General features: G+C 45.4%; 1 protein-coding gene across 3 annotated transcripts; it reads left to right on the top strand.

The window, feature by feature from the left end:
• Positions 1-1,228: 1,228 nt before the first annotated feature.
• Positions 1,229-21,416, top strand: AK2 (adenylate kinase 2). 3 transcript variants are annotated; one of them, XR_009502540.1, is made up of 7 exons: positions 1,235-1,400; positions 10,482-10,607; positions 12,345-12,455; positions 12,584-12,678; positions 17,007-17,079; positions 18,273-20,324; positions 20,518-21,416. XR_009502540.1 is itself a non-coding variant. In XM_059918419.1 (7 exons), exons 1-7 carry the CDS (start codon positions 1,302-1,304, stop codon positions 20,520-20,522), a joined length of 705 nt encoding a protein of 234 aa, XP_059774402.1. In that variant the 5' UTR covers positions 1,235-1,301; the 3' UTR covers positions 20,523-21,416. The 3 variants fall into 3 exon arrangements, 2 of the variants coding, with proteins under 2 accessions (XP_059774411.1, XP_059774402.1); XM_059918419.1 differs by having other exon boundaries at positions 18,273-18,468; XM_059918428.1 differs by lacking the exons at positions 12,584-12,678; positions 20,518-21,416 and having other exon boundaries at positions 1,229-1,400; positions 18,273-18,362.
• Positions 21,417-21,885: the final 469 nt, after the last annotated feature.

Genomic DNA, 21,885 nt, shown 5'->3' with positions numbered 1-21,885 from the left:
AGAAGTCCAGTGCAGGCATGAGGAATGAATGTTAACTTCTTTTCTGATGTGGAATAGAAGAGACCAAGCTGAAAAGATAGAAAATTCATTTCCAGGATACAAAAAATGAGTTCTGGGACTTCCCTGGCGGTCCAGTGGTTAAGACTTCACACTTTCACTGCAGGGGTCATGGCTTTTGATCCCTGGTCGGGGAATTAAGATCCTGCATGCTGCGTGGCGCGGCAGGAAAAAAAGAAAAAAAAAAAAAAGAAATGAGTTGCAATAAGCCTGTGGGGAAACATAATTGTTTTATAATCACTCTCTGGACTAAAGGTCTTGCCAGGACCTCAGGGGTTGCTTCATGGGGGTGTGGATGAAACTTTCACACACCAAAAAATCTGTCCAAGAGAAGGTCATCTCTTTTGAGAAAAACTACCTTTTCCTGTTTATTACAGAATTCATTATAGAATTTTTTGAAAATATAAATATGCACAAAGAAGGGGAGAAGCTCCTGTAATCACACAATACAGAGATCATCACTTGTAACTATCAAACAAATTGGGATTTTGTTGCAACTGTAGTTTTGTATCCCGTTTGGTGAACATTTTCCCATGCAATTAAATATTTTATGCAATGGGGGGGGGGGATTCCAGTATACAAATTTGTTGCAATTTATTTAACTAAGCTCTTATTGTTGAACATTTAGCATATTGCCTTTGTTTTTCGTTTTTGTTTTTTTATTTACTTGTTTTGGACTTTGGGGCTGTTATAAGTGCTTCAATTAGTATCTTTGTTAGACAGATCTTTACGTATATCGTAGATTATGTCCTTTGAATTCCTGGAAGTGGAATTGCTGGACCAAAGGAAATTTGATACATATCTGCCAATTTGTCTTCTAAGACTGATTTCACCCATTTGTACTCCCACGGGCAATTTTATAGGACTCACTGGGGTTGCCGGTGTCATTAACTGTCAAAAGCCAACCTAGAACTCCCAGCCGGGCCTCTAGGTTTGCTTCATGTTTTCCCGCCCACTCCGCATACCCGCCGCGCGCCCCACACCCACGTCCATGATGGCCCGCCCCTTCCTTACTCCCTTACCGATTCTGTCCAATCAAAAGCAGCCTTCCCCAGTATCGATGAGTGGTTGGTAAGATGAAGTGTCCGTCGCGCTCAGGGGTGGGCGTAGCGGACTGACGGACGTGTCGACGGGCCATTGTGAACGGCGAGCGGGGCGTGCGTGGCGTGCGTGGCGCGCTGGCCTGGAAGCGCTGGACTTGCGAGGAGTGCAGGCGGGTTGAGCAGCGAGAGGTTTCGGCGGCCATGGCTCCCAGCGTGTCCGTGGCCGAACCGGCTAGAGAGTGTCCTGAAGGCATCCGGGCCGTGCTTCTGGGGCCGCCCGGAGCCGGCAAGGGTACCCAGGTGAGTTGCTGAGCCGGGCTTGTCGGCAGAGCCCGTGGGACTCCAAGGTCAGGGCTGCCGGAGGTCCGGGTCGCCCCTGAGCCGGGCCGCTGGCTGAAGCCAGGAGGGGTACCCTGGCTGGCGTCTGGGGTTCTAGCAGGTGTTTGGGGGAGTGTCCAAATTGGAGGTCGAGGGAGTCTGAGTTAGAGATCTTGAGGGACCCAGGCTTGAGGTGCCGTGTTAGGTGATCCTAAGGACTGATTAGATCCCTTAAGGGTTTAGAAGCTGGGAAGATTTGAAGGGTAAGGTGAGCCCTGGGCTGAGGCATGTAGATTACAACCCGAGTGGACGCAGGGACCCCAGATTGCCTGCCATTTGGAATAGGTTGTCGAGGGTTACGTTCCAGGCACTCGGGGTAGGGGGAAGTTTCTGGTAGTGACTAACGCCTGAAGGTGGAGTAGCATCTCCCGCTCATGGGGGAAAGCGGGAGCTGGCCTGTGCTGGTTAGGAGTACTGCTAAGAGAAGTGAGGTATGACCTGCCTGAGACAGTTAAGTTGGGGGGATGGGAGAGAGTACCTCAATATACAGGTGAGAAAACAGGCCCAGGGAGGTCAGGCGGCTTTCTCAAGTTAGCAAAATTGACTTCATGGAGCCTGGAACCTGAGGGCTCTGAGTGATTGGAGTCTGAAGTTACCTTCTGCTGACCGTGGGGCCTCACTTGGCACCTGGGACATAATGGGCCCATAGATCAAGGTTGGGATTTATGATCTCACTTAGGATTTCGAAGCCCATAGGTTGGATTATCAATATCCTCCTCCTGCCTGGGGTCTGGCATTGCCCACCCCACCCCACCCCACCCCCCGCCACCCGCGCTCAAGTTTTTGATTGCTGTTAGGGTCTAAAGAGGGAATTCCTGAAAGTCTGAGCTGCTAAGGGAATGGGGTTCTGGGTGCTGCTCTGTGCCCCCTCTTCTCTTCTGAGCCCTTGCAAAGATTGCAAAGTCCTGGCAGACAGATCATTTGTCTTACTCATTCCTGGGGCTCCCGTGACACCCAGCACATTATTTGATGAGGTTACTGGAAATGGACGAACACAGATTCATGTGGGTGATGAGGAGAAGGGGAGTCTTGGAGATTCAGTTCATTCCTGTGACTTTGCTTTTTGGCTCTGGCTACTAGGTGAAGAAAGACCACTTTCCCTTTTCTCTCTATAGCCAGAGCCGATTTGCCCTTGGGGGTCATTGTTACCTAACCCCCTTGTCCTCAGTAACATTGAATGCTCCTCTTTCCTGTTGCTACCACTCTCAGTTATTAGGTAACCTGCAGTTTAGGAATGTTTAATCCCAAACTCTACGGACTTTTGCTGTGAGTGACCGAGATAAACAAGGTAGCTCAAATGCATCAGTTGTTTTTTCTTAGTTCATATTGAAGTTAATAATTTCAGTAGTTGTGAAATGGACAACCCATCCCTGTGCTGAGACAAGGGCTTTATAGTTTAGCAAGCTTTGTAACTTCTAAGCCTCACTGCTCTCGCCTGAAAAATGGGGCTAACACTTACCTTACTCATTCAACATGTCATGAGCACCGAACATTGGAGACAGCAGTAAAGCAGACTGATAAGGTCCTTGCCCCCCTAGACCAAAAGTTAACAAGGATACTGGAAAATTATGTTATATGTGTGTGTAAAGCACACCTAGATGACAACCTGGCACATAGTAGGTGTTCACTAATTATTGACTCCCTATCTTAGTAACGCATCCCCCCACCCCCCAGCTCAGCTGTATCTCGGTGTAAAGGGTGATGTTTTCAGGAAGTTTTGAAGAAAATTATACTATGAGCTGATTTATAAGGGTGTATGTATGATGGGAGTTGGTCAGAGAAGGCCTTGTGGAAGTTGAGGAGATGTGACTAGAGCTGGGACTTAAGGGTAAGATTTACACAAGTCGCTTAACCTCTGTACACCTTTCTCTCCGTAACTGGAACAATAGGAATACTGGTGGTTGTAGTTTTATGGAGTTTTTAAAAACAGTGTTCCTAAATCAGAGGTTGCAAAGTGGCAGCCTGCAGCAGAATTTAGCCTGCAGACACACCCCAGCTTTTTATTATGAAGAGTTTGAATACACAAAAGAAGACAGGATTGTGTAATGAGCCCCCATGTACCCATTATCCAGCCCCAGCTGATGGCCATTCCTTCCCCATCCTCTCTCCCTTCACAGATTATTTTAGAGCAGCTCCCAGACGTTATAACACTTCATTTGTAAATATTTCAATGTGTATTTCTAAAAGACGAATTCTTTTTTGTAAACAAGCACACTATCCCCTAAAAACAATAATAACAGTAAATGTTTACATTTCCATTCATTTGTCTCACAAATATGATCATTTCAAGTCCCTTTTAATTTACAGGTTCCCCCTTTTTTTTTTCCTTGCAGCTTTTTTGTGGAAGTTGTTTATTCTGGGAGTATCCCTCTTTCTGAGAATTTTTTTATTGTATCCCCATGCCATATTTAACATCTTCCTCTTTCTTTCCTGTAAAAAAACAATTAACCAGATCTGGGTTCAATTTTTGGCCCAACTACATCACAGGTGGTGGTGTGCTGTCCATTAGGAGGCATACTGTGTCTGCTTATCTCTGGTGTTCAATGCCTGGGTCCAGGAATTCACTGTGGGTGGCAAAATGGTGATGTTCTACTTATATCATTCCCTTTTCATTTATTAGCTGAAATATTTCTGTAAAGAGAAACTTCTCACCTACTATTTGGTATGGTTTGTACAGTAAGGGTAGGTTAAATGCTTGATTTATTCCTTTAAGTTGTCAGCCTTCAAAATAATAAGTTGACCACACAGTGTTTTCAGTTGTGAAATTTCACTTAAAAATCCAGAGCTCTCGTTTCTCTTGAGAAGACAGATCTGGTGGTTCTGGGCCTCCATTCCAGCGTGGCACGCAGTTGAGTGGGGATGCTGCTTTGGATGGTCCATGTGCTCTCCTGTCCCCTGCATAGCCCTTTTCGCTGCCTGTTGCTTATATTTGACCCGCTTCATTTGTGTTGCCTGCCTGGTAAATGTTTGTGATCTTTGATGTAAAATCCTAACCTGGGTTAGTGCCTAGTGCCTGCTCAGTAATGTTTGTTTTCTTCCCACTAGTGCTTCCTTTTATACCTGCATAACTCAGTATTTTAGGTATTTAATGTTGGCATGACTGAAATAATCTGTTTCCTTTTAAAACTTTTAATTTTTAACTAAAATAGTTAAACATTTTAAAACTACCTGCTTTTGCATCAACATAATAATGTCTAAAACATCTGGAACACTTGGATTTGTTGTTTTGTTTAAATAACCTTACTTCCCTGTCTCCCTTTTAGGGTTAGATGTTCCTATGGTGTGGCCAAAACAGGGGTATGTTTTCTGTTTCCTCTGCCAGCCCCTTTCATAGTTTCTTCCATGTGTCCAGCTGACACCAGTTCTTCAAGGCCGGCACGCTTAGGCCGTCAGCTGCCATCTTGCAGGTCAGGCTCTGTCAGTTATGTCGGTGCATTGACGCTCACAGTGCAAAAACAACTCTGTGAGACCCATGCTCTTACTCCCCCTTTTACAGGTAGAGAAACTAAAGCTCAAAGAGCTTGTTCTCTGGGTTACAGGGCACGTAATTGGCTGATCTTGCATCTGAATGACTTCAAAACTCCTGCTCTTTCTGCTGCTGTCTGCTGCCCTGGGTTAGATTTGTCTCCTGCCCTATGCATGTTTTGTTGGATAAGTTCCGTGCTAGAGATGCAGGGCAGCCCTTGCCCTCAGGAGGGTTTAATATTGCAAAATAGTCACCCTGTGCTGGGTTATGTGACAGACCCTACCCCCCACAGCCAAAGATATTACAGGTGTCATCTGATTTAATCCTGCAACCCTAGGAGGAAGGTCCTGTTGTTATCTTTGCCTTTGCCTGGTAAACTGAGGCCCAGTGTGTATCTTGCCCCAGGACATACATAAAGTAGCAAAGATAGGATTTGAATTTGTGACTGATTCTTGAACAGCGTTACCATCTTATTGTTGCTATCAATCTAGGTGTAGGGGCAGAAATGAACATGCGTGCAAGCAGTACTTACTAGTGCACAGTACCATATGGGAAGTGTGAGATGAGTGACTGACAAATGCTAGGACAGTTTGGGGTTAGAAAAGAACTATAATTTGTTGAGAGTCTTCCATTCTTCCTCCTACACACCCAGTGATGTTGGTACTAATATATCCAATTTATAGTGATTAAAGGATCACTGGCCTGAGGTTACATGGTCAATTAACAGGCAGAGCTGAAATTCAAACACAGGTTTCTGTGCTTTTAAAAAACTTTTTAATTGAAGTATAATATACATAGAGAAAGGTGCAGATATCCTAGGTGGGCAGCTTGATGAATTTTCACATGTGAACACACTTGTGTAGCTTATACCCATATGAAGAAACAGAACATTGCCAGCACCGTGAAGGCCTCCTTGTGCTCCCGTCCACACATATACACACACTTTCCCCAAGGACAGCCACTAAGGCTCTGGGGTGGGGGGGTGGTGTTGTTGTTAGTAAAGCCATGTGGTGTCATGGATAAGAGCTAGGGCTCGACAGTCTTGAGGCCAGTTGCCAGATCTGCTGTTACTAGCTTTGTGATCTTGGGCAACTTAGCCTCTGAATTTCATTTGTAAAATGCAGATAAAAATAGTTACTACCTCACATATTTGTTATGTATTATACATACTAAATACTGTAAAACAATGCATGGAAAAATTGCATGGCATCTTGCAAACACCCAGTTAGCTGATGTTGATATGATTCCTTCTTGGAGGAAGAAAGGGTAGTTGGGGAAGGTTTTTGGTGGGAGAGATATGCTCAGAATTTGACTACAGAGGAGGGTAGAGCTTGGATCAGTAGGAGGAAGGGAGAGGGCATTCTTGCATAGAGAGGATCTTCAGCCGAGGTCCACGCAGAGGCTTATGTTATGTAATTGGAAAACGTATAGAGCAGCTGTTTGCAGTTGTGCAGGGCATCCTGGTAGGGGACTTGTGGAGGCAAATTTGCGTAGCTTGGGAGGTATAGGAAGTTGGCTGTGGAGGACACGGAGTGCTGGACTAAGGTGTTGGGACTTCTCCCCTGTTGCCCTGGGGGAACGTTGAGGCTTCTGAATGTATGTTTGTTGGGGGGTGGGTAATATGTCCAGCAGTATTTTAGGAGATGATTGCAGCTGCCATGTGCAGAAGCATTGGAGGTGGAAGTGGGAAAGACTGCAGCAGAAAGATGATTTCGAGGTAAGAAAACAAGTGAGCTTGATTAAATCAAATCTTAAAGACTGACATTTTCCCTTTATTTCCCTAAATGCTGGGCACTATGCTGGATTCTTTTGCGTATATGATCTTGCCAAATCCCCATAACAGCTCTGAAAGTAGACATTGTTGTCTGTACAGTAAGTCCCCTACATACGAATGAGTTCCATTCCGAGAGCGCGTTCGTAAGTCAAATTTGTTCGTAAGTCCAACAAAGTTAGCCTAGGTACCCAACTAACACAATCAGCTATATAGTACTGTAATAGGTTTATAATACTTTTCACACCAGTAATACATAAAAATAAAATAAAACATTTTTAATCATACAGTACAGTACCTTGAAAAGTACAGTGGTACAGTACAACAGCTGGCATACAGGGGCATCGGGTGAACAGGCAAGAAGAGTTACTACTGACTGGAGGAGGGAGAGGAGGTGGGAGATGGTAGAGCTGAAGGATCGTCAGCAATAGGAGATAGAGGGCAAGCTGCAGTTTCACTCACGCCTGACGTTGATGGCACAGGTTCTGGTTCCTAGCTGGATTCAATTCTATCTACCCTCTTGAAAAAATGATCCAGTGATGTCTGGGTAGTAGCTCTTTTTTTCTCGTCATAGATGGCACAGTACCACTGGATTGCATTCTGAGCGGCTGCTGCAACCTTCGTGTACCATTCTGCTTTCAGGTGCTGTGCCTTTAACAGTGCCTCCTCAAATAAAGAAAATCCCCTTGCCATTTCCTGCATCGTGAATCTCTTCAGTTCTTCAGTTACTTCTTCCTCTTTTCTGTCTTCGTCCTTTCTCTGGGCCTCCAATTCCTGGCACTTCTTAGTACCAGCTACATCACCGCTTCTTTTACACTTGTTTCAGGACATCCTGGGCTTGAAATAAAGATACTATACTTCTGTACTCTTTTACAGTACTGTACGGTAAGGTACACAAAAGCGCAACCACTTGTAGAGGATGCACGCATGTGACAGTGTATGCCAGACACGTGAACTAACTTACATGATTGGACATGTGAATGCACGTTTGCATCTTTGAAAGTTTGCAGCTTGAAGGTTTGTATGTAGGGGACTTACTGTACTCTAGAGATGAAGAAACCGAGGCCTAAGGCTATATAACTTGTTCAAGGTGACACAGTGAGTAAACTGTAAATCCCAGATCTGTACCACTATAAAACCCAGTCTTGTACCCCTGCCCCAGGGCTTCACAATCTGTGTGCATCAGAATCCCACCACGCTACCTGAAAACCACTCAATCATACACTTTAAGGGCAGGCCTGGCTTTGTATTTTTAGCAAGTGCCCCGGATGATTGTGATAATACACTGATGTTTGAGAACACTAACCCCACCATGCTGCCTCCCTAGTGGTTTTAGCCATTCTGAACCACACCCCCTTCCCAAACCACAGGTTTCTCATACAGAGGGGGGGCCTATTTCTTGGGCTCAACAGTAGCCCATGGCTAGTGAGACACATGTGGCTTAGGGCCTCAGCAGCAGCTGAGTGTGGCCCAGGGGTCAGCAGCACAGCCAGTCCTGGAAGCTTGTTTAAAATGCAGATGCTCAGGGCCCACCCTGTAGAATCAGAATCTGCATTTTAGCAGTACCCTCAGGTGGTTTGGAGTAGGAGAAGCATTCCTCTAAAAAAAGTATAAGCGTGAAGTGTAAGGGGAATGAAATACAGCTATTTCATCAGGCTTCTTCTATAGTTTGCAAGTAAAGAGTAATGCAAAAAAGAAAGACCTTGAAAGGAGGTCTTTTATTTACTGAATGCCTACGGTGTGTCTGATATTTTGGGTGCTTTATTTCATTTTATCCTCACAACAGCCCTGTGAAGTAGACATTATCCCTATTTGACTGGTAAAGAAACAGATTCTGAGAAATTAAGTAACTAGCCAAAGGTCATAAAGCTATTGAAGGCAGCCAGGGTTCATGTGCAAATCTGTCTGACTCCAAAGTTCATGCTCTTTGCAGCCCACCCCATTGACTCCCGTGCAGCCAGCAAGAAATGAAGGAGCTAGTCTTCCGCCATGCCGCGTCTTCCCTCTGGGAGTGTGCTTCCGCACAGCCGTAGAGTCTAGTCACCTGAAATAGCACAGAAGAGTCCTATGGTTTAGAGTGGTAAAAATTGGAAGGTTAGGTTCTGTGCTAACAGCTCTTCTCTGGTGTTTTGGTTACTCTTTCCCCTGGAACAAGCCTGACCTCCCAATTTTTCACCCAAGTTAATTTCAACAACCAAGGAGAAAGATCGGCAGAAAAGCACAGCTCTCTGGGTTTGTGGCCACTGTGCCAGCCCGAAGGACCAGAAGGTTTTCTATCACCAGAGCGTCCTGACCTTCACTGGTTTCCCAAGTGCGGTTTTAAATACCTCATCTGGGTTCCATTTTGCTATGCAGTCGGTTCTCTGAGCTGAATCAGTCCATGAGTCACAAGCCAGCACTTGTTGCCCTGAGCCCTATCTATTTAGCCTTTACCATGTGCACCTGAGAAAGCTCCCAATGAACTGGTTTGAACAAGGTTCCCACCCTACTTCTTTTCCAAAACAATTGAACCAGAAAGCAAAGTGTTAGGCTGCTTGAACTGGTTCTATTCCTCATGAATTCTGCATTCTTTTTGGCCACTACAAAACCAATGTCGAACTCTCCAGGGTCTCTTCTCTTCTAGTCTTCATTCTGTTGTATAGTCCACCAAACTATGAACTCATAGAGGACAGAGTCTGTGTCTCCTATTCTTCTGTTTCCCTGGTACCCAGCAAGGTTCTTAGAAGAGGCATCTTCGAAGTATTAGTATTTTCTTTCTGTATGAATGAATATGGAATTGACAGGGGTTACAGTAACAGCTGATGTTCACTGAGCACTTACAATGTGCCTGGCCCTGCGTATGTGGAATTCTATATAATCTCATCAATCCAGTGATATAGGTAACATCTCCATTTTACCTAGAGGAAATTTAAAATTTAGAAAAGTGATACAATTCTTCGCAAGTCACATATCCAGTCATTGGTGGACCTGGTGTCTGAAACCCAGGCAGTTTGACTCTCAAGCCTATGCTCTTAGCCAAAAGGCTATACTGCTCCCTAAAGCTACTAAGCACTTACTGTTTGCCAGGTGCTTTTCATATATATGTCTCATCTGATCCTCACAGCTACCTTCTGAGACAGAGACTTTTTGCCTTCATTTTAGACAGATGAGAAAACTGAGCCTCTTGAGAGGTTAAGTGATTTGGCCCAGATAATGCAGCTACCTAGTGACAGGGAAGGGGAAGAACCGAGTCTGCCAGAGGGAGACTTCTGCACGTGGCTCCAGCTGCCTCCCACACTGGTGACCACAGTACTTGACAGCCACACGTCCATCCCTTTGGCGAATATTCATTCAGCACATTACATGCCAACCGTTGTGCCAGGTGCTTTATATACATGAACTCATTTAAACTTCAGAGCAACCGTGTGAAGTGTTGGTACTGCTGTTTCTGTTTTTCCCATTTATAATGGGGAAACTGAGGCTTACGTGTCACTAGTGTGTCTAGTGGAAGTAGTGATAATAGCTGATATTTATGATGGCTTCCTGTGCTAGGTGCACTGTTTTAAGTGCCTTATATGTATTATCTCATGTAATTCTTAACTACAACCCTATAGTCATATGTTAGAATATAATGTAAGGTACTTTTATCCCAGTTACAGGTAAGGAAATAGGCATTTGTCAGAGTTCACATAGTCAGTAAGTGGCAGGGCCAGGTTCATACCCAGGCAGTCTAACTCCAAGGCCTGCACTGTTAACCTTATCTTGTTTTTTGTCTTCCCCTTCATAGGCACCCAAGTTGGCTGAAAACTTCTGTGTCTGCCATTTGGCTACTGGGGACATGCTGAGGGCCATGGTGGCTTCTGGCTCAGAGCTGGGAAAAAAGCTGAAGGCAACTATGGATGCCGGGAGACTGGTAGGTTTGGTGGTACCAGTGAATGTTGATGTTCCTCAGAGTCTAGATCTGCCCTGCCTAATAGGGTGAGCACCAGCTACATGTAACTACTGAAATTAATTTTAATTAATTTAATTTAAAATTAACTTCTTCAGTTTCACTTGCCACATTTCAAGTTTTTGCTAGCCCTCACAGATGTAGAACATTTTAATCATTGTAGAAAGTTCTGTTGGACAGCCCTGTACTGCGGGGTATTTTAACAAACTGGCACATTATGTGAACTTTTACAGTAGCAAGTTACTTGGTTCATTCTGAATTTATGACACTTATTTTATTCACGGTATTCTTGAAGCTCCTTTGTGCTGGCACATTTTGTAATATACCCAGTTTTAAGGCCAAGAATGAAACTGCCATCCCTAGGCCAGAACTCAAGGGTGATTCAAGAGAGGACTCAGGTAGTCTCAGAAGTGTTTTTAATCTACTTTTGTGATTCTGTTCTGTGTCTTTAACAGAGGGGTTGCTTGGCAGTTGACAAAAGTAATCCTTCTTATTTGGTGAATATAATAGCATTTTCTCTTGTTTTTAGTCCAGTTGATCTGATTGGAGAAGTACAATTTATTACCTACTAAATGTTTTTTGATTAGTGCCAGAGCTTAATTGTAACTGAGTTATTCTGGGACTTGGCCTTAGGAAGAAGTCATTTTGTGCTTGGCTCTCTGGTCTTTACGTATCTTAGAATATTGGTTGGGGTGGGTGCTGGGCCTCCTGTCAGGCTTTGAGATTCTGGACCTGGGGTAGCCCTGCCTGTGCGCCCAGCTGCCCCTTTACTTCTAGCTTTCCCTTCATGTTAGTGAGGCCGTAAGTCAAGCCATAAAGCTAGATATTTTGGACTTTGGGTCTTGGTAGAAGATCCCATACTGAGAAAAAATTGGGTTGTGGCAATGAGATTACTTATCTCCAGCCTTCACTTAGTTGCAGAGCTTATACTTTGTCCCCAAGTTCACAGCTGGCCCCAGGAGATAAGAGCATTAGCTACCAAAATGGGCAGCCTTCACTCTAATACTGGCAGGGAACTTTTCTTGCAATGAAAGCCCAGGAGGAAAACCAGTTTTTGGAAGCTAGGAAGGATCCTTGTTTGGGTTTTTAGAGAGGCTCAGAGGAGTGTTTGGCTGGCTTCTTGGTTCCCTGGTTCTGAACCAGTCTCGCCAAGGTCAGTGAACTTCTCTGTTGCTTCATGTCCGAGATAGCCTGGGTCACTTTACTGTTAGCCTAATCAAAGTTGTGAAACAGGAAAAGTTGGTGCCTTTCTACATTCTGGTCAACGCCCATTCTCTCCTGGAGCCCTCCTCAGGTGGTCTCTCAGCCATATGTCCTCACTTATGTCTTGAAGATAGCTGATTGCTGAGGAGCTGTTATCTGACTGCTAGGACTCTGACTAATGGCCAGAGAGGCCCTCAGGACCTGAGAAATGGAGGTCTCCTGGTGGGGTGATAGGCACTCCTCTTCCCTCACCCAGATTACTGGGACACAGGAGAATCTCAGGGGAAGAGAATGTGTATATGGCAACCACAGAAATAATCATGAAACTGAATCTTCCAAATGGAGCCACTCCATATTTGCTCTGATTTTTGCTTCTTTGGGGTCAAGAACCTGTTTAGTAATCAGGTTATACAGACATAAACTTATGACCCTGGAGTTGGGCTAATGCCACCTAGTTAATGGATTTACCCCCAAGATTGTTTTGTTCTTGACTTCCAGGTGAGCGATGAAATGGTTGTGGAGCTCATTGAGAAGAATTTGGAGACGCCTCCATGCAAAAATGGTTTTCTTCTAGATGGCTTCCCTCGGACTGTGAGGCAGGCAGAAATGGTGAGTGGCTTGGTTTTGTATCACCATTGCATGAAAGCAAATCCTGGCCCTCTATCTCTGTATTCCTTTGAGGGAAATGGGTCTTATCAAGCTCTGGTAGCTTAGGTGGGCCACACGCTCTTTTACAGCTTGATGGCCTCATGGAGAAGAGGAAAGAGAAGCTTGATTCTGTGATTGAATTCAGCATCCCAGACTCTCTGCTGATCCGGAGAATCACAGGAAGGTATTTGTCCCCTGAAGGTCTCTTCTTTTCATGCTTCCTCAGAGCTTTGTCAGACGACAGGAACTGCTCCGGCCTAATCCCAGCCGTGAAGCTTAGTGCCGTTTCCACATGGATTGACCTTATTTGGTGACATGGGATGGGGATGTGGAAGGAAGAGCAAGGGATCTGAAGTCCAGCAGCAACTCAGTCCTGTCACCTTTTAACTCTGACCCTAGGCAAGTTTCTTAACCTCTCTAAGGCTGTTTCCTCATATGTAGAGAGGGAGTAATAGTACCTGCTTCGAGGACCCATTGTGCATGGTAGATAGCATATTGTGCGTATTTCAGAGCCTTGCTTACCTGGGTGCTTAAGAAATACTAAATTCCTTACATGTGTATCTCCATTTTAGTGCTTTTTAAGTCCGATTTCAGTTGCAGTTGCCATACCTTGCTGTAGGCTTTTTATTATAAAAATATTAGGACCATCTACACAGTTTAGAAAATTGAGGAAAAACTTGCTCATGGTCCAGCCAGCTTAGCGAATAACACTATAATTTTTTTGCGTGTTTTGTTTTAAAGTGCTTATTTCTCTATAGTAGTTAACGTTGAACACAGAAATGCTTCTGCTTCTGATGAGTTTGCTCCTAAAAAGTGCCACTGCTTTAGGCTACAGTTTCCTCAGCCCTCTTTCACTACCACTCTACCATCTGCTTTGTGCCTTCCAGAAATATGTGGGAAGCTCTCAACCACTAAAAGACTCTCCCATTCTTGTCCTTATTATGGGCTATATAGCTTTTTTTTAATCCCTCAGTCACTTTAATGGAGTCTCAGGAAGGTGGTCAGCCTACCATCTTGAACCAGACTTCCATGACTATTGTTTTTAATTGCTGCATGATATTTCACAGTACGTGAACCATCATTTACTTAATTGTTCCCCGATTGTTGTACATGTGTGTTCTTCCAGTTATCCATTGTTAAATTCATGCTGTGACCATCGTAGTACATGTAAGTTTTTTAATTAAGGGGGCAGTGTTTTCTGATTGTAAATGTTATTACTTTGATTTCCTAATGAGGTTGAACATTTTTCTCCATGTGTCTGCAGTCCATATCTTTAAGGAGAGAGGCAGCAGAGTAAGTGTTGGAGGTGTTCTCCTGGAAGGCTGTGTTAGATACAGTGGGATCCACCTTATATTAATTTTCTTTTCAAATGTCCAGGTTTCATGTTTCCAGCTATTGCATAGGCTCCTTCAGTGCAGGAATTTTGTTTCTTTGCCCTGGCACAGAGTAGGCAAACAAAGTTGATGTAGTCCAAGAAGCAGTAGGGTTGACAAGAAGGGACATGACCAGGGCTGCGGTCCCGGACATTGCAAAACAGATGTTAACAGTACTAGGTGACACGAGGGGTCTTTGATCTGATCAGCTCAGCTTCCTAAGTGCCTGCTTTGTGCAGGCACAGCTCTGGGAGCAGGGGACCAGTAGAGAATATAGAACAATATGCTGGTGCCCATGTCTGACCTCAGAGCGTCTACAACCCCTACATGAAACCTGGGCTGTTTAGTGCAGTAGGGGTCCAGGAAGACAGCCTGGGGGCAGGGAGGGAAGTCTGGCTAGGAGAGGTGTAAAGTCAGACTTGACCTTCCTGGATAGAGAGGATTTTGCTGAGGCTTTCCCAGAAGGGAGTAGAGGCAAGAATGAGTATGCATTCAGGGAGGGGCTCTAGCTAAGGCTTCTGGCAGAATGTCTGTCCAGAGCTGGAGAAATGGCTTGGGAGGCTGGGTGGTAGAATGAGTGCGGTTGGGAAGGTGGAATGGGAGCCTGGCTGGGGAAGGTCTGCCAAGGAGGAGAGGGTAGACAGGAGTGAGTCAGGAATCATGGGATGTTCTTAAGCCACTAGGCGCTGTGGCAGATACAGCATTTTAAGAACATTAGCTTGGTCCTGGTACACAGGCTAAATTGAGGGAAATAAGAAACAGACAAGGACCCCACTTGGAGGAGCCTGATGTGATCCACCGGTGAAGTGATGGAGACTGGGGTTGGCTGGTGGGGCACTGAGGGATTCTGAAGAACAAACTCCAGAATTGTAGAGGGCGAAAGAGGCAAGACTCGGTCTCTTGGTTTGGAAGTGAGTGGTGTAGTGTGGCCCTCTCCCTTACAGAGGAGGAAACAGAACAGGTCAGACTATGTAAAGGTGTTTTTCCAAGCCCACTTGCATATCAGTGGCAGAACTAGCACCAAAAACCTGCTTTCTGCCTCCTCGTCCACTATGCTGATTGTTGCAAGAAAAAGAGTCAGGAACTAGCCAGTTTAATACGGATCTTATTTAAATCTGACATGATAAGGACCCCACTGTAAATGTCTTCTGAATTGGCTCTGACCTCACTTCTAATAATTGTATGGGTTATTATTTTATTTCTTGCCATAAGTATGGCTGGTGGGTTTTGATTTTAACCTATTCAGTGTTGGCTCTCTGGTATCATTAGCCTAATGTCTTGTACCATCCCCATTTTGTGGATGAGAAAACAGGTGTCTAAAGTATCACACCTAAGGTAGCAGTGGCTGTAGCATCCCAGCCCGATCCCTCCACATCGTCACCTCCGCCTCCAGGCCAGGCTCAGTGGCTTATAGAGCTGTTTTGGTTGGTACTTAAGACCAGTCCCATTTTAAGAACTTGGAGATTGGTTTCTTTTCCCTTCTAGGGAATGAGTCTTGCCTTCTTCTTAAAATGATATTTGGAAGTGGGGAAGGAGCAGTGTTATATGTAACTGGAGGGCTGAGGGAATCTGGGAATGTGCAAGAGCTGATGTAGAGACATGGAGAGGAGAGAATTGTGTTTGTTGCAGCGTGGCTGCTGTGTGCCCTGTGCTTTCCAGAAGGTGAAGAAACAAGGTCCAGGGACTTCCCTGGCGGTCCGGTGGTTAAGACTCCACGCTTCCACCGCAGAGGGCATGGGTTCGATGCTGGTTGGGGAGCTAAGATCCTGCATGCTGCACAGCGTGGCCAGAAAAAAAGAAACGTGGTCCACATTTCATGCCCCCAGCCCTTCCCAAAGGAAAGCTGTAGCTGAGCCCCGTAGCTTCTGCTCTTCCTCTCCTTGGGTCTCCTAGTGGGTGTCATTTCCCAGTGGATGCACCAGAGGAACTCCTCCAGCAACTCAAGTAAAGGAGGGCCCAACCTCGTGTTACATGATTGCAGTCACAGGCCCACTCAGTGTAACTTACTCACTCTGCTATCAACTTGTCCCCCATGCTGTAAATGGACCACCTTATTCTATAAATGGACCACTTGGCCCCCCAAAATATGCTGTCATTAAAACACAGTATCACATTTTACAAACGTGTGGCTTCGATAGTCTAACCCCGACTTTCCCAACTGATGTGCTGAGATGTTGACCCCCTCAGCCACGAGAGCAAGCACCCTGAGTACTTTCTGTGTATGCCAAGAGGTGAAAAATGTTGGGAAGCTCTGGCCTAACAGACCTTCATGAGGAGAGTAGCCATCAGTTAAATAAGCAGACCTTGGTTGGCATAGAATTGGGAAGCCACGCGAAGTTGTGGGCACCAGCTGCTGAGCAGTGTTTGGCCTGCCTCCTTCCCTTCTTAGGTTTCAGGGGTCCTGTGGTGTGACCATTCCCAGTCAGGAGCGTGGGCTTGTTGCTTAAGGGGACACGGCAGAGATGCAGCTGCCAGCTACATATTCTGTACCAAGTAAATGCTTCTTGAGCTCTTTATTCTATGACTTAATATGTTGTTTTCCCTGATGCCTTGAATATTGCCCTCTGATGGCTGGGCTTTCTGTGTCTGTGTGGTCACAGAGGTGTTCAGCATTGTCTGCTGGTGTCTGCATCCACAGCACATGTTTTTCCTATAGCACCTTTCACCTTTGGTTTTATAACGAAACTAATTTAGAAAATAAGGTTAGTTTCTCTGTCCTCTCTCCCCCATGGCACTTTGTCCAAATCTCTGTTAAAGGATTACCAAATTTATTGTAGTTATTTATTTCCACATTTGTCTCCCCCTCTAAATTAATCACTGTTTGTGAGCAGGGATCGTGACTCATTGCTCTATAGCCCCTGAATTCAGCTTAAGGCCTGAATCGGAATGCTCTCACACAGCCGAATTAGGCAGTCGTTATACCAGCCTCTTCAGCCAGACACGTATTTTAATGTTGGGTCAAAAGAGAAAACTTACTCCCTCTGGCATATGCCCAGTTATTTTCCTAAGCAAGAGATGCCTGTAACGGGGTTCTCTGCTGGATTAAAGTCCTTGCATCCAGCTTCTCTGTCTGTGCTTGTCATCTTGGAGACCCCTGGGGTTCCGGCAGCCTGATTCCTGTTCATTTGCTGTCTTTCAGACTGATTCACCCAGAGAGTGGCCGTTCCTACCACGAGGAGTTCAACCCCCCAAAGGAGCCCATGAAAGATGATGTATGTAAATTCAGGACGGGAAGTTTCCTTTTCTTTCCTTCCTCTCTCTTACTTCGCTTTTTTTCTTTTTTCTTTCTTCCCTTTGTTCTTCCCATTTTCCCTTTATTCCTACCAATATTACGAACTTAACCATGAGAAATATTGCTATCACGTAAATCGCATGGGCTGTGGCTCGTCTTTAGAGTGTCCCTCCAAGTGGTTTATTGCTTGACCTTGAGGTAGCCACCAGTGCCAGCCACTTCCCAGTGCCCAGTGTGTACCTGTCTTTTGTCCAGAGCAGCCCCTTCCTGGCATCATGGCAACCTAAATGGTGAACTAATCAGGAGACGGCTGCTTGAAAGCCCCGGATTAGAGCCACGGTTGGGAGGACAGTACTGAAGAGATGTTTGTTGACCAGTCCTGCTTCAGAAGAATATCGTCTCTCTCTAGTGACTGTACTGTGCCCTACAGATTCAGAAGAGCCTGGCCAGGTTAACACTGCCAAGTTCCTATGACAGTCTTTAATTGTTTGCAGATGTAAAAGGGGGGGTCTCATACATGTTCACTGTAACATTTGCCGTAAATAGTTCACCTTGTCTGTTTTAGAACATGCAGGCAACAGTAAGAATTTCCTGGATTTACCTTTGTCATATGAGACAAGTTCATCAGGTCATACAGGTTCCTAAGCTATCTGTCAACTTAGTCACGTTTCACAGAGTTGGCAGTTCTATCACTCAGTGTTCCCTGTCGCTTGCCACTTTCAGAATGTTGATGGCCGGCACCCCAGTAAAAACACTGAATACTTATGCAGCTAAGATCCTAATTGCTACTGCATCTGTGATTTTGATGTATTCTCCTGGTCTCAGGGGCCTCTGTCTTTCTTGTTTCTCACCCTAGAAGTGTTTGTCTTGGAAGCTGAACAGCCTGAGCACAAGCCGTGAGAGAAAGACCTTGTCTGTCCCTCTGTCTCAGCCCTTTCCTCACAGTTGCTGTTTCAGGCTCCCTGATTTCTCTGGACCAAGTGGTCTGCTCCTGGGACCAGCTTGCTGGGAGTAGTGAAGTTCTTTATGGTTCTTTATTGGAGGGGGTCTAGATTGTCTTGTCTTTCCCTCTGATGGACTTTGGGATCAGACAGCATCTCAGATCTGCATCCAGCATTGGATTAGGAGAACTTGCTGAGTCCTGGCCTTTCATTACCCTCTTCCTGTTCTCAGATCACCGGGGAACCCTTGGTCCGCCGATCAGATGATAATGAGAAGGCCTTGAAAATCCGCCTGGAGGCCTATCACACTCAGACTGCCCCGCTGGTGGAGTACTACAGTAAACGGGGGATCCACTCTGCCATCGACGCATCCCAGACCCCTGACGTTGTGTTTGCAAGCATCCTAGCAGCCTTCTCCAAAGCCACATGTAAAGACTTGGTTATGTTTATATAATGTTGGGTCCAAAAAGGAACTTCTTTCTTCTTCCTATCCTTGTTGAGGGAGTGGGTGGGAATGGCGGAGCAGGCAGAGGGAGGCTTCTTCAGGCCAGCAAGAGTATCATTTGATGGACTGATTAAAAAAGCACTTGCTTCATGTATCTTTGGCGTGTGTGCAACTCTCATCTCATCTGTGTGTGTGTGCGTGCGCGTGCGCATGAGTGTGTCGGTATAAGTATGTGTACACTCTCCTACTTTCTAAGTTATAGGCAAGATTGCTTTACTAGCTGTTTATTTCTTTAGCCATACTCTAGATTTTATTTTTTGACCAAAATAAACTAACTCAGGTATCTACCAGGCGTTCCAGTTCCCTAGTATTTTTTCCATCTCAACAGCTAATTAGAAGTCCTGGGTCACATGAAGTCAGGCAGGGCCACAGTTCCTAGTGGCAGACTGTTGGCCAGAAATTCCACTTGTTTTCTCACCCGTAATGAAAAGCCAAATGAGTCAGTGTGTGGAAAGGGATCATTAATTTTTTTCCCCTAAACAGGAAGGAAAAGGCACTTACATTTTAGATTCCAGAAATTACTGGGAGAGGATATCACCATAGAAAGAGCCAGGCCAAGTTGGAATATTTCTGTGAACTGCACCATGGTTCTGTAAAGTAGGAATCGTTTGGGACCTGTGTTGAATACTGAATTGTTGCCAAAGAATTAAACCAGGTGAAAGGTCCTTTTGAATTTAGACTCTCTTCTGAACATCCAGGCTGGGCATCTGAGGGCAGTCAGTCCACTTCCCCAAAGAGAGACCAGGCTAGGTTTATTTTTATTTTTAATGTTCCCCTCTGTTTCCAAGTATGAACAAACCAGTGATTTGAGGATCATTTTGGGATCATTTTGATTAGAATTTATTCAAACCCAGTCTCTCTGCAGGATGTGAAACCCATATCCCTTTTAAACTCAAACCCTCTCCCTTCCAGATCCAGTCCTTCACCCCTTACGTCATGATGGTGGTGGCCAGTCTCCCCAAGAAAGGATCACCCCAAAAATAAGATCACCTATGGCAGTAACCAGCTTTTATTCCTAACCTCAGCTCCCAACTATTAAGCATTTCCTGAGGTCCATGCTGTGCCTTTTGGTCTCTGGTTTGATTTGGGGCAAACAGATGAATTAATAGACTGCTGTGAGGGACCACAAAAACAGCAGCCTCTGGAAAAAAACCATTAAAAAAAATCAGTGGCAGGTCCAGTAAATAATGCCACCTGCCCAGTGTAATCTGCTGACTTAGTTTAGTGGACTATAAAGTGCCCAGTCCCCATCTGACCTGAGTTCTGCTGTCTGTGGGACCACCAGAGGTTTTGTCCTCTGTCCATCTGGAAGCTGGCTATGGGCACGTGGCCATCTCGTGTCCCTCTTTGTCTGCTTCAAGTGAGTGTCTGCTGACTCTGCTCTGCGTTGTTTCCCTGTCTGTAAACTAACTCCATCCATTCTTAACGGAAACCCAATCTGGCGTGGGGTGTTTCTGGGAAGCACATGACTTCTGGGAATGGACAAGGAAGGGGAGTGAAACCAAAACTGTCAGCTATGTCTGTGGGGATCTGGGCTCCTTCTCTGGGTGAGGGTGGCCTCATGAATCTTGGAGTCGACTCCTCTTCGAGTAGGGACAGTTGCAGGCATTTGGCCTCAAAGGTGAGGTCCTTGAATGTTTGCTGATAGAGTGTGCATGATCCTTACTCAAATATTTGTCATCCGTCTATATGCATTCACGTGTGCACACACGTGCGTGTGATTTTTGGGCTATCAGTGAAAACTGGAAGATCGTCGGGGGTGCATATGCCCTTTTGGGGGTAGGTACGATTCAATTTTTGCTTCATTTAATTCCAGAACCGTAACCTCAGCAGGCATGAGAGCTTTCACCTGGCAGAGAAATGTCCAGTGTTTAATGCATTTGGTTGCCGGGGCGTGCATGCCAAGCTTCTCTGATATTTACTTGGTTTTTAAAAACCCATTTTGTTCTCTCTTGTTTCCTCTCTATTTCAGCCTAGTAACAGAAGGCCAGGCGAGACTGCACCACTGCTCATCACCCTGCGGCGTGATCCCTGCTCTTAGGTGCTGGGCAGAGGGAAGGGGTGGTCAGGGTAAGGATGGAGAGGGAGGAGTGGTGAGGGCTCAAGAGGAGAATGGGAAGAGCAGCAGTGTTGTAGTGAAGCAATTTCTTTTCCATGGAGTAGGAGTCCTAAAAAGTATCAGCAAAGGGAAAAATTGATTTTTTAAAACACTGATTGGAGGGTATAAATAGAAACAGGGAGATGCAGTATTATTTCTAAGGAATCACATTGTCATTTACTCCGGACTGGTGACGATATTTTTTAAAGCCAGTGCCCTAAGACCTCAGCTTTTATCAGAACCTCATGCCAGCCCAGGAATGCAGGAAATCACACTGTTGTCCTGTCTGTCCTGTAGCTTGGAACAGGGCAGGAGTTGTCTACTAACCCTGGTTCCCCATACCATGAGATCAAAAAGTCATCTCCCCATTTGAAAGAGATATAGAGTGTGTTCATGGGGGTAGTGGCTCAGCAAATCAGGTTTACTGGAGTCATGGGGCAGGTGGAGCAGGCTGGTCTCACTCCCTTTCCAACCTACCACTGATGTACCAGCCCACCGGCTCTCGTGGGTAAGCTCTCGACAGCCACCCAGCATATGCCACAGTCCTACACTCTTGCCTTCTCCATCCATGTCGTGTGAAAGGACCCTTTTTAATAAATGAGCAAGTGTCCTAAGCGACCTTATCCAAAGATTGTCCTTTCCATCCTCAAATCCTGTGACTGGGATCACTCAACAACACTGTGATGTATTATTTTCAATGAGGTGCCTTTCTTAACTGTCCAAATGCTGCCTTGTTTGGCCCCTAAATCAATAAAGTGTGTTAAATGTTTGTATCCCCTGTTGTGGCGTTTTTTTAAGGGGATGTGGGCTAGTAAAATGACATTGAATTCTGGATCTGACATTGAATTCTGGATCTGACATTGAATTCTGGATCTTGTGGTCACTAGAAGTCGTGAGAAGACAGGAAGGTCCAAGTGTATGTTCATCAGAAGAGCCTGCACCCTCTTGACCTTCAGCTGATGTGCAGGATTTTCTTGAGCCCAAGGACAAGGCAGCTTGGTCTAGTGGAGACCAGCGCTGTGCTTGGAGTTCAGGGGATGTACAACGAACTCCAGCCAATCATTTACTCTGCTCCTGTTTCCCATATGAATAAGAGACTGGTGATGCCACCTTCTCAGACTCGTTGGCAATAAATGAAGTTTATAAGAAGAAGCTTTTTGCTTGGTGCCTGGCACACAACAGACACTGGATAAATGCTAGTTGGAACTGAGGGTACACAGAAAAAACACCTGCTTCTTGCCA

This window comes from Balaenoptera ricei, chromosome 1 (genome assembly GCF_028023285.1).
Source record: "Balaenoptera ricei isolate mBalRic1 chromosome 1, mBalRic1.hap2, whole genome shotgun sequence".
NCBI lineage: Eukaryota > Metazoa > Chordata > Mammalia > Artiodactyla > Balaenopteridae > Balaenoptera > Balaenoptera ricei.
The sequence above is the reverse complement of the archived record's forward strand: the minus strand, read 5'-3'. Positions and strand labels throughout refer to the sequence as shown.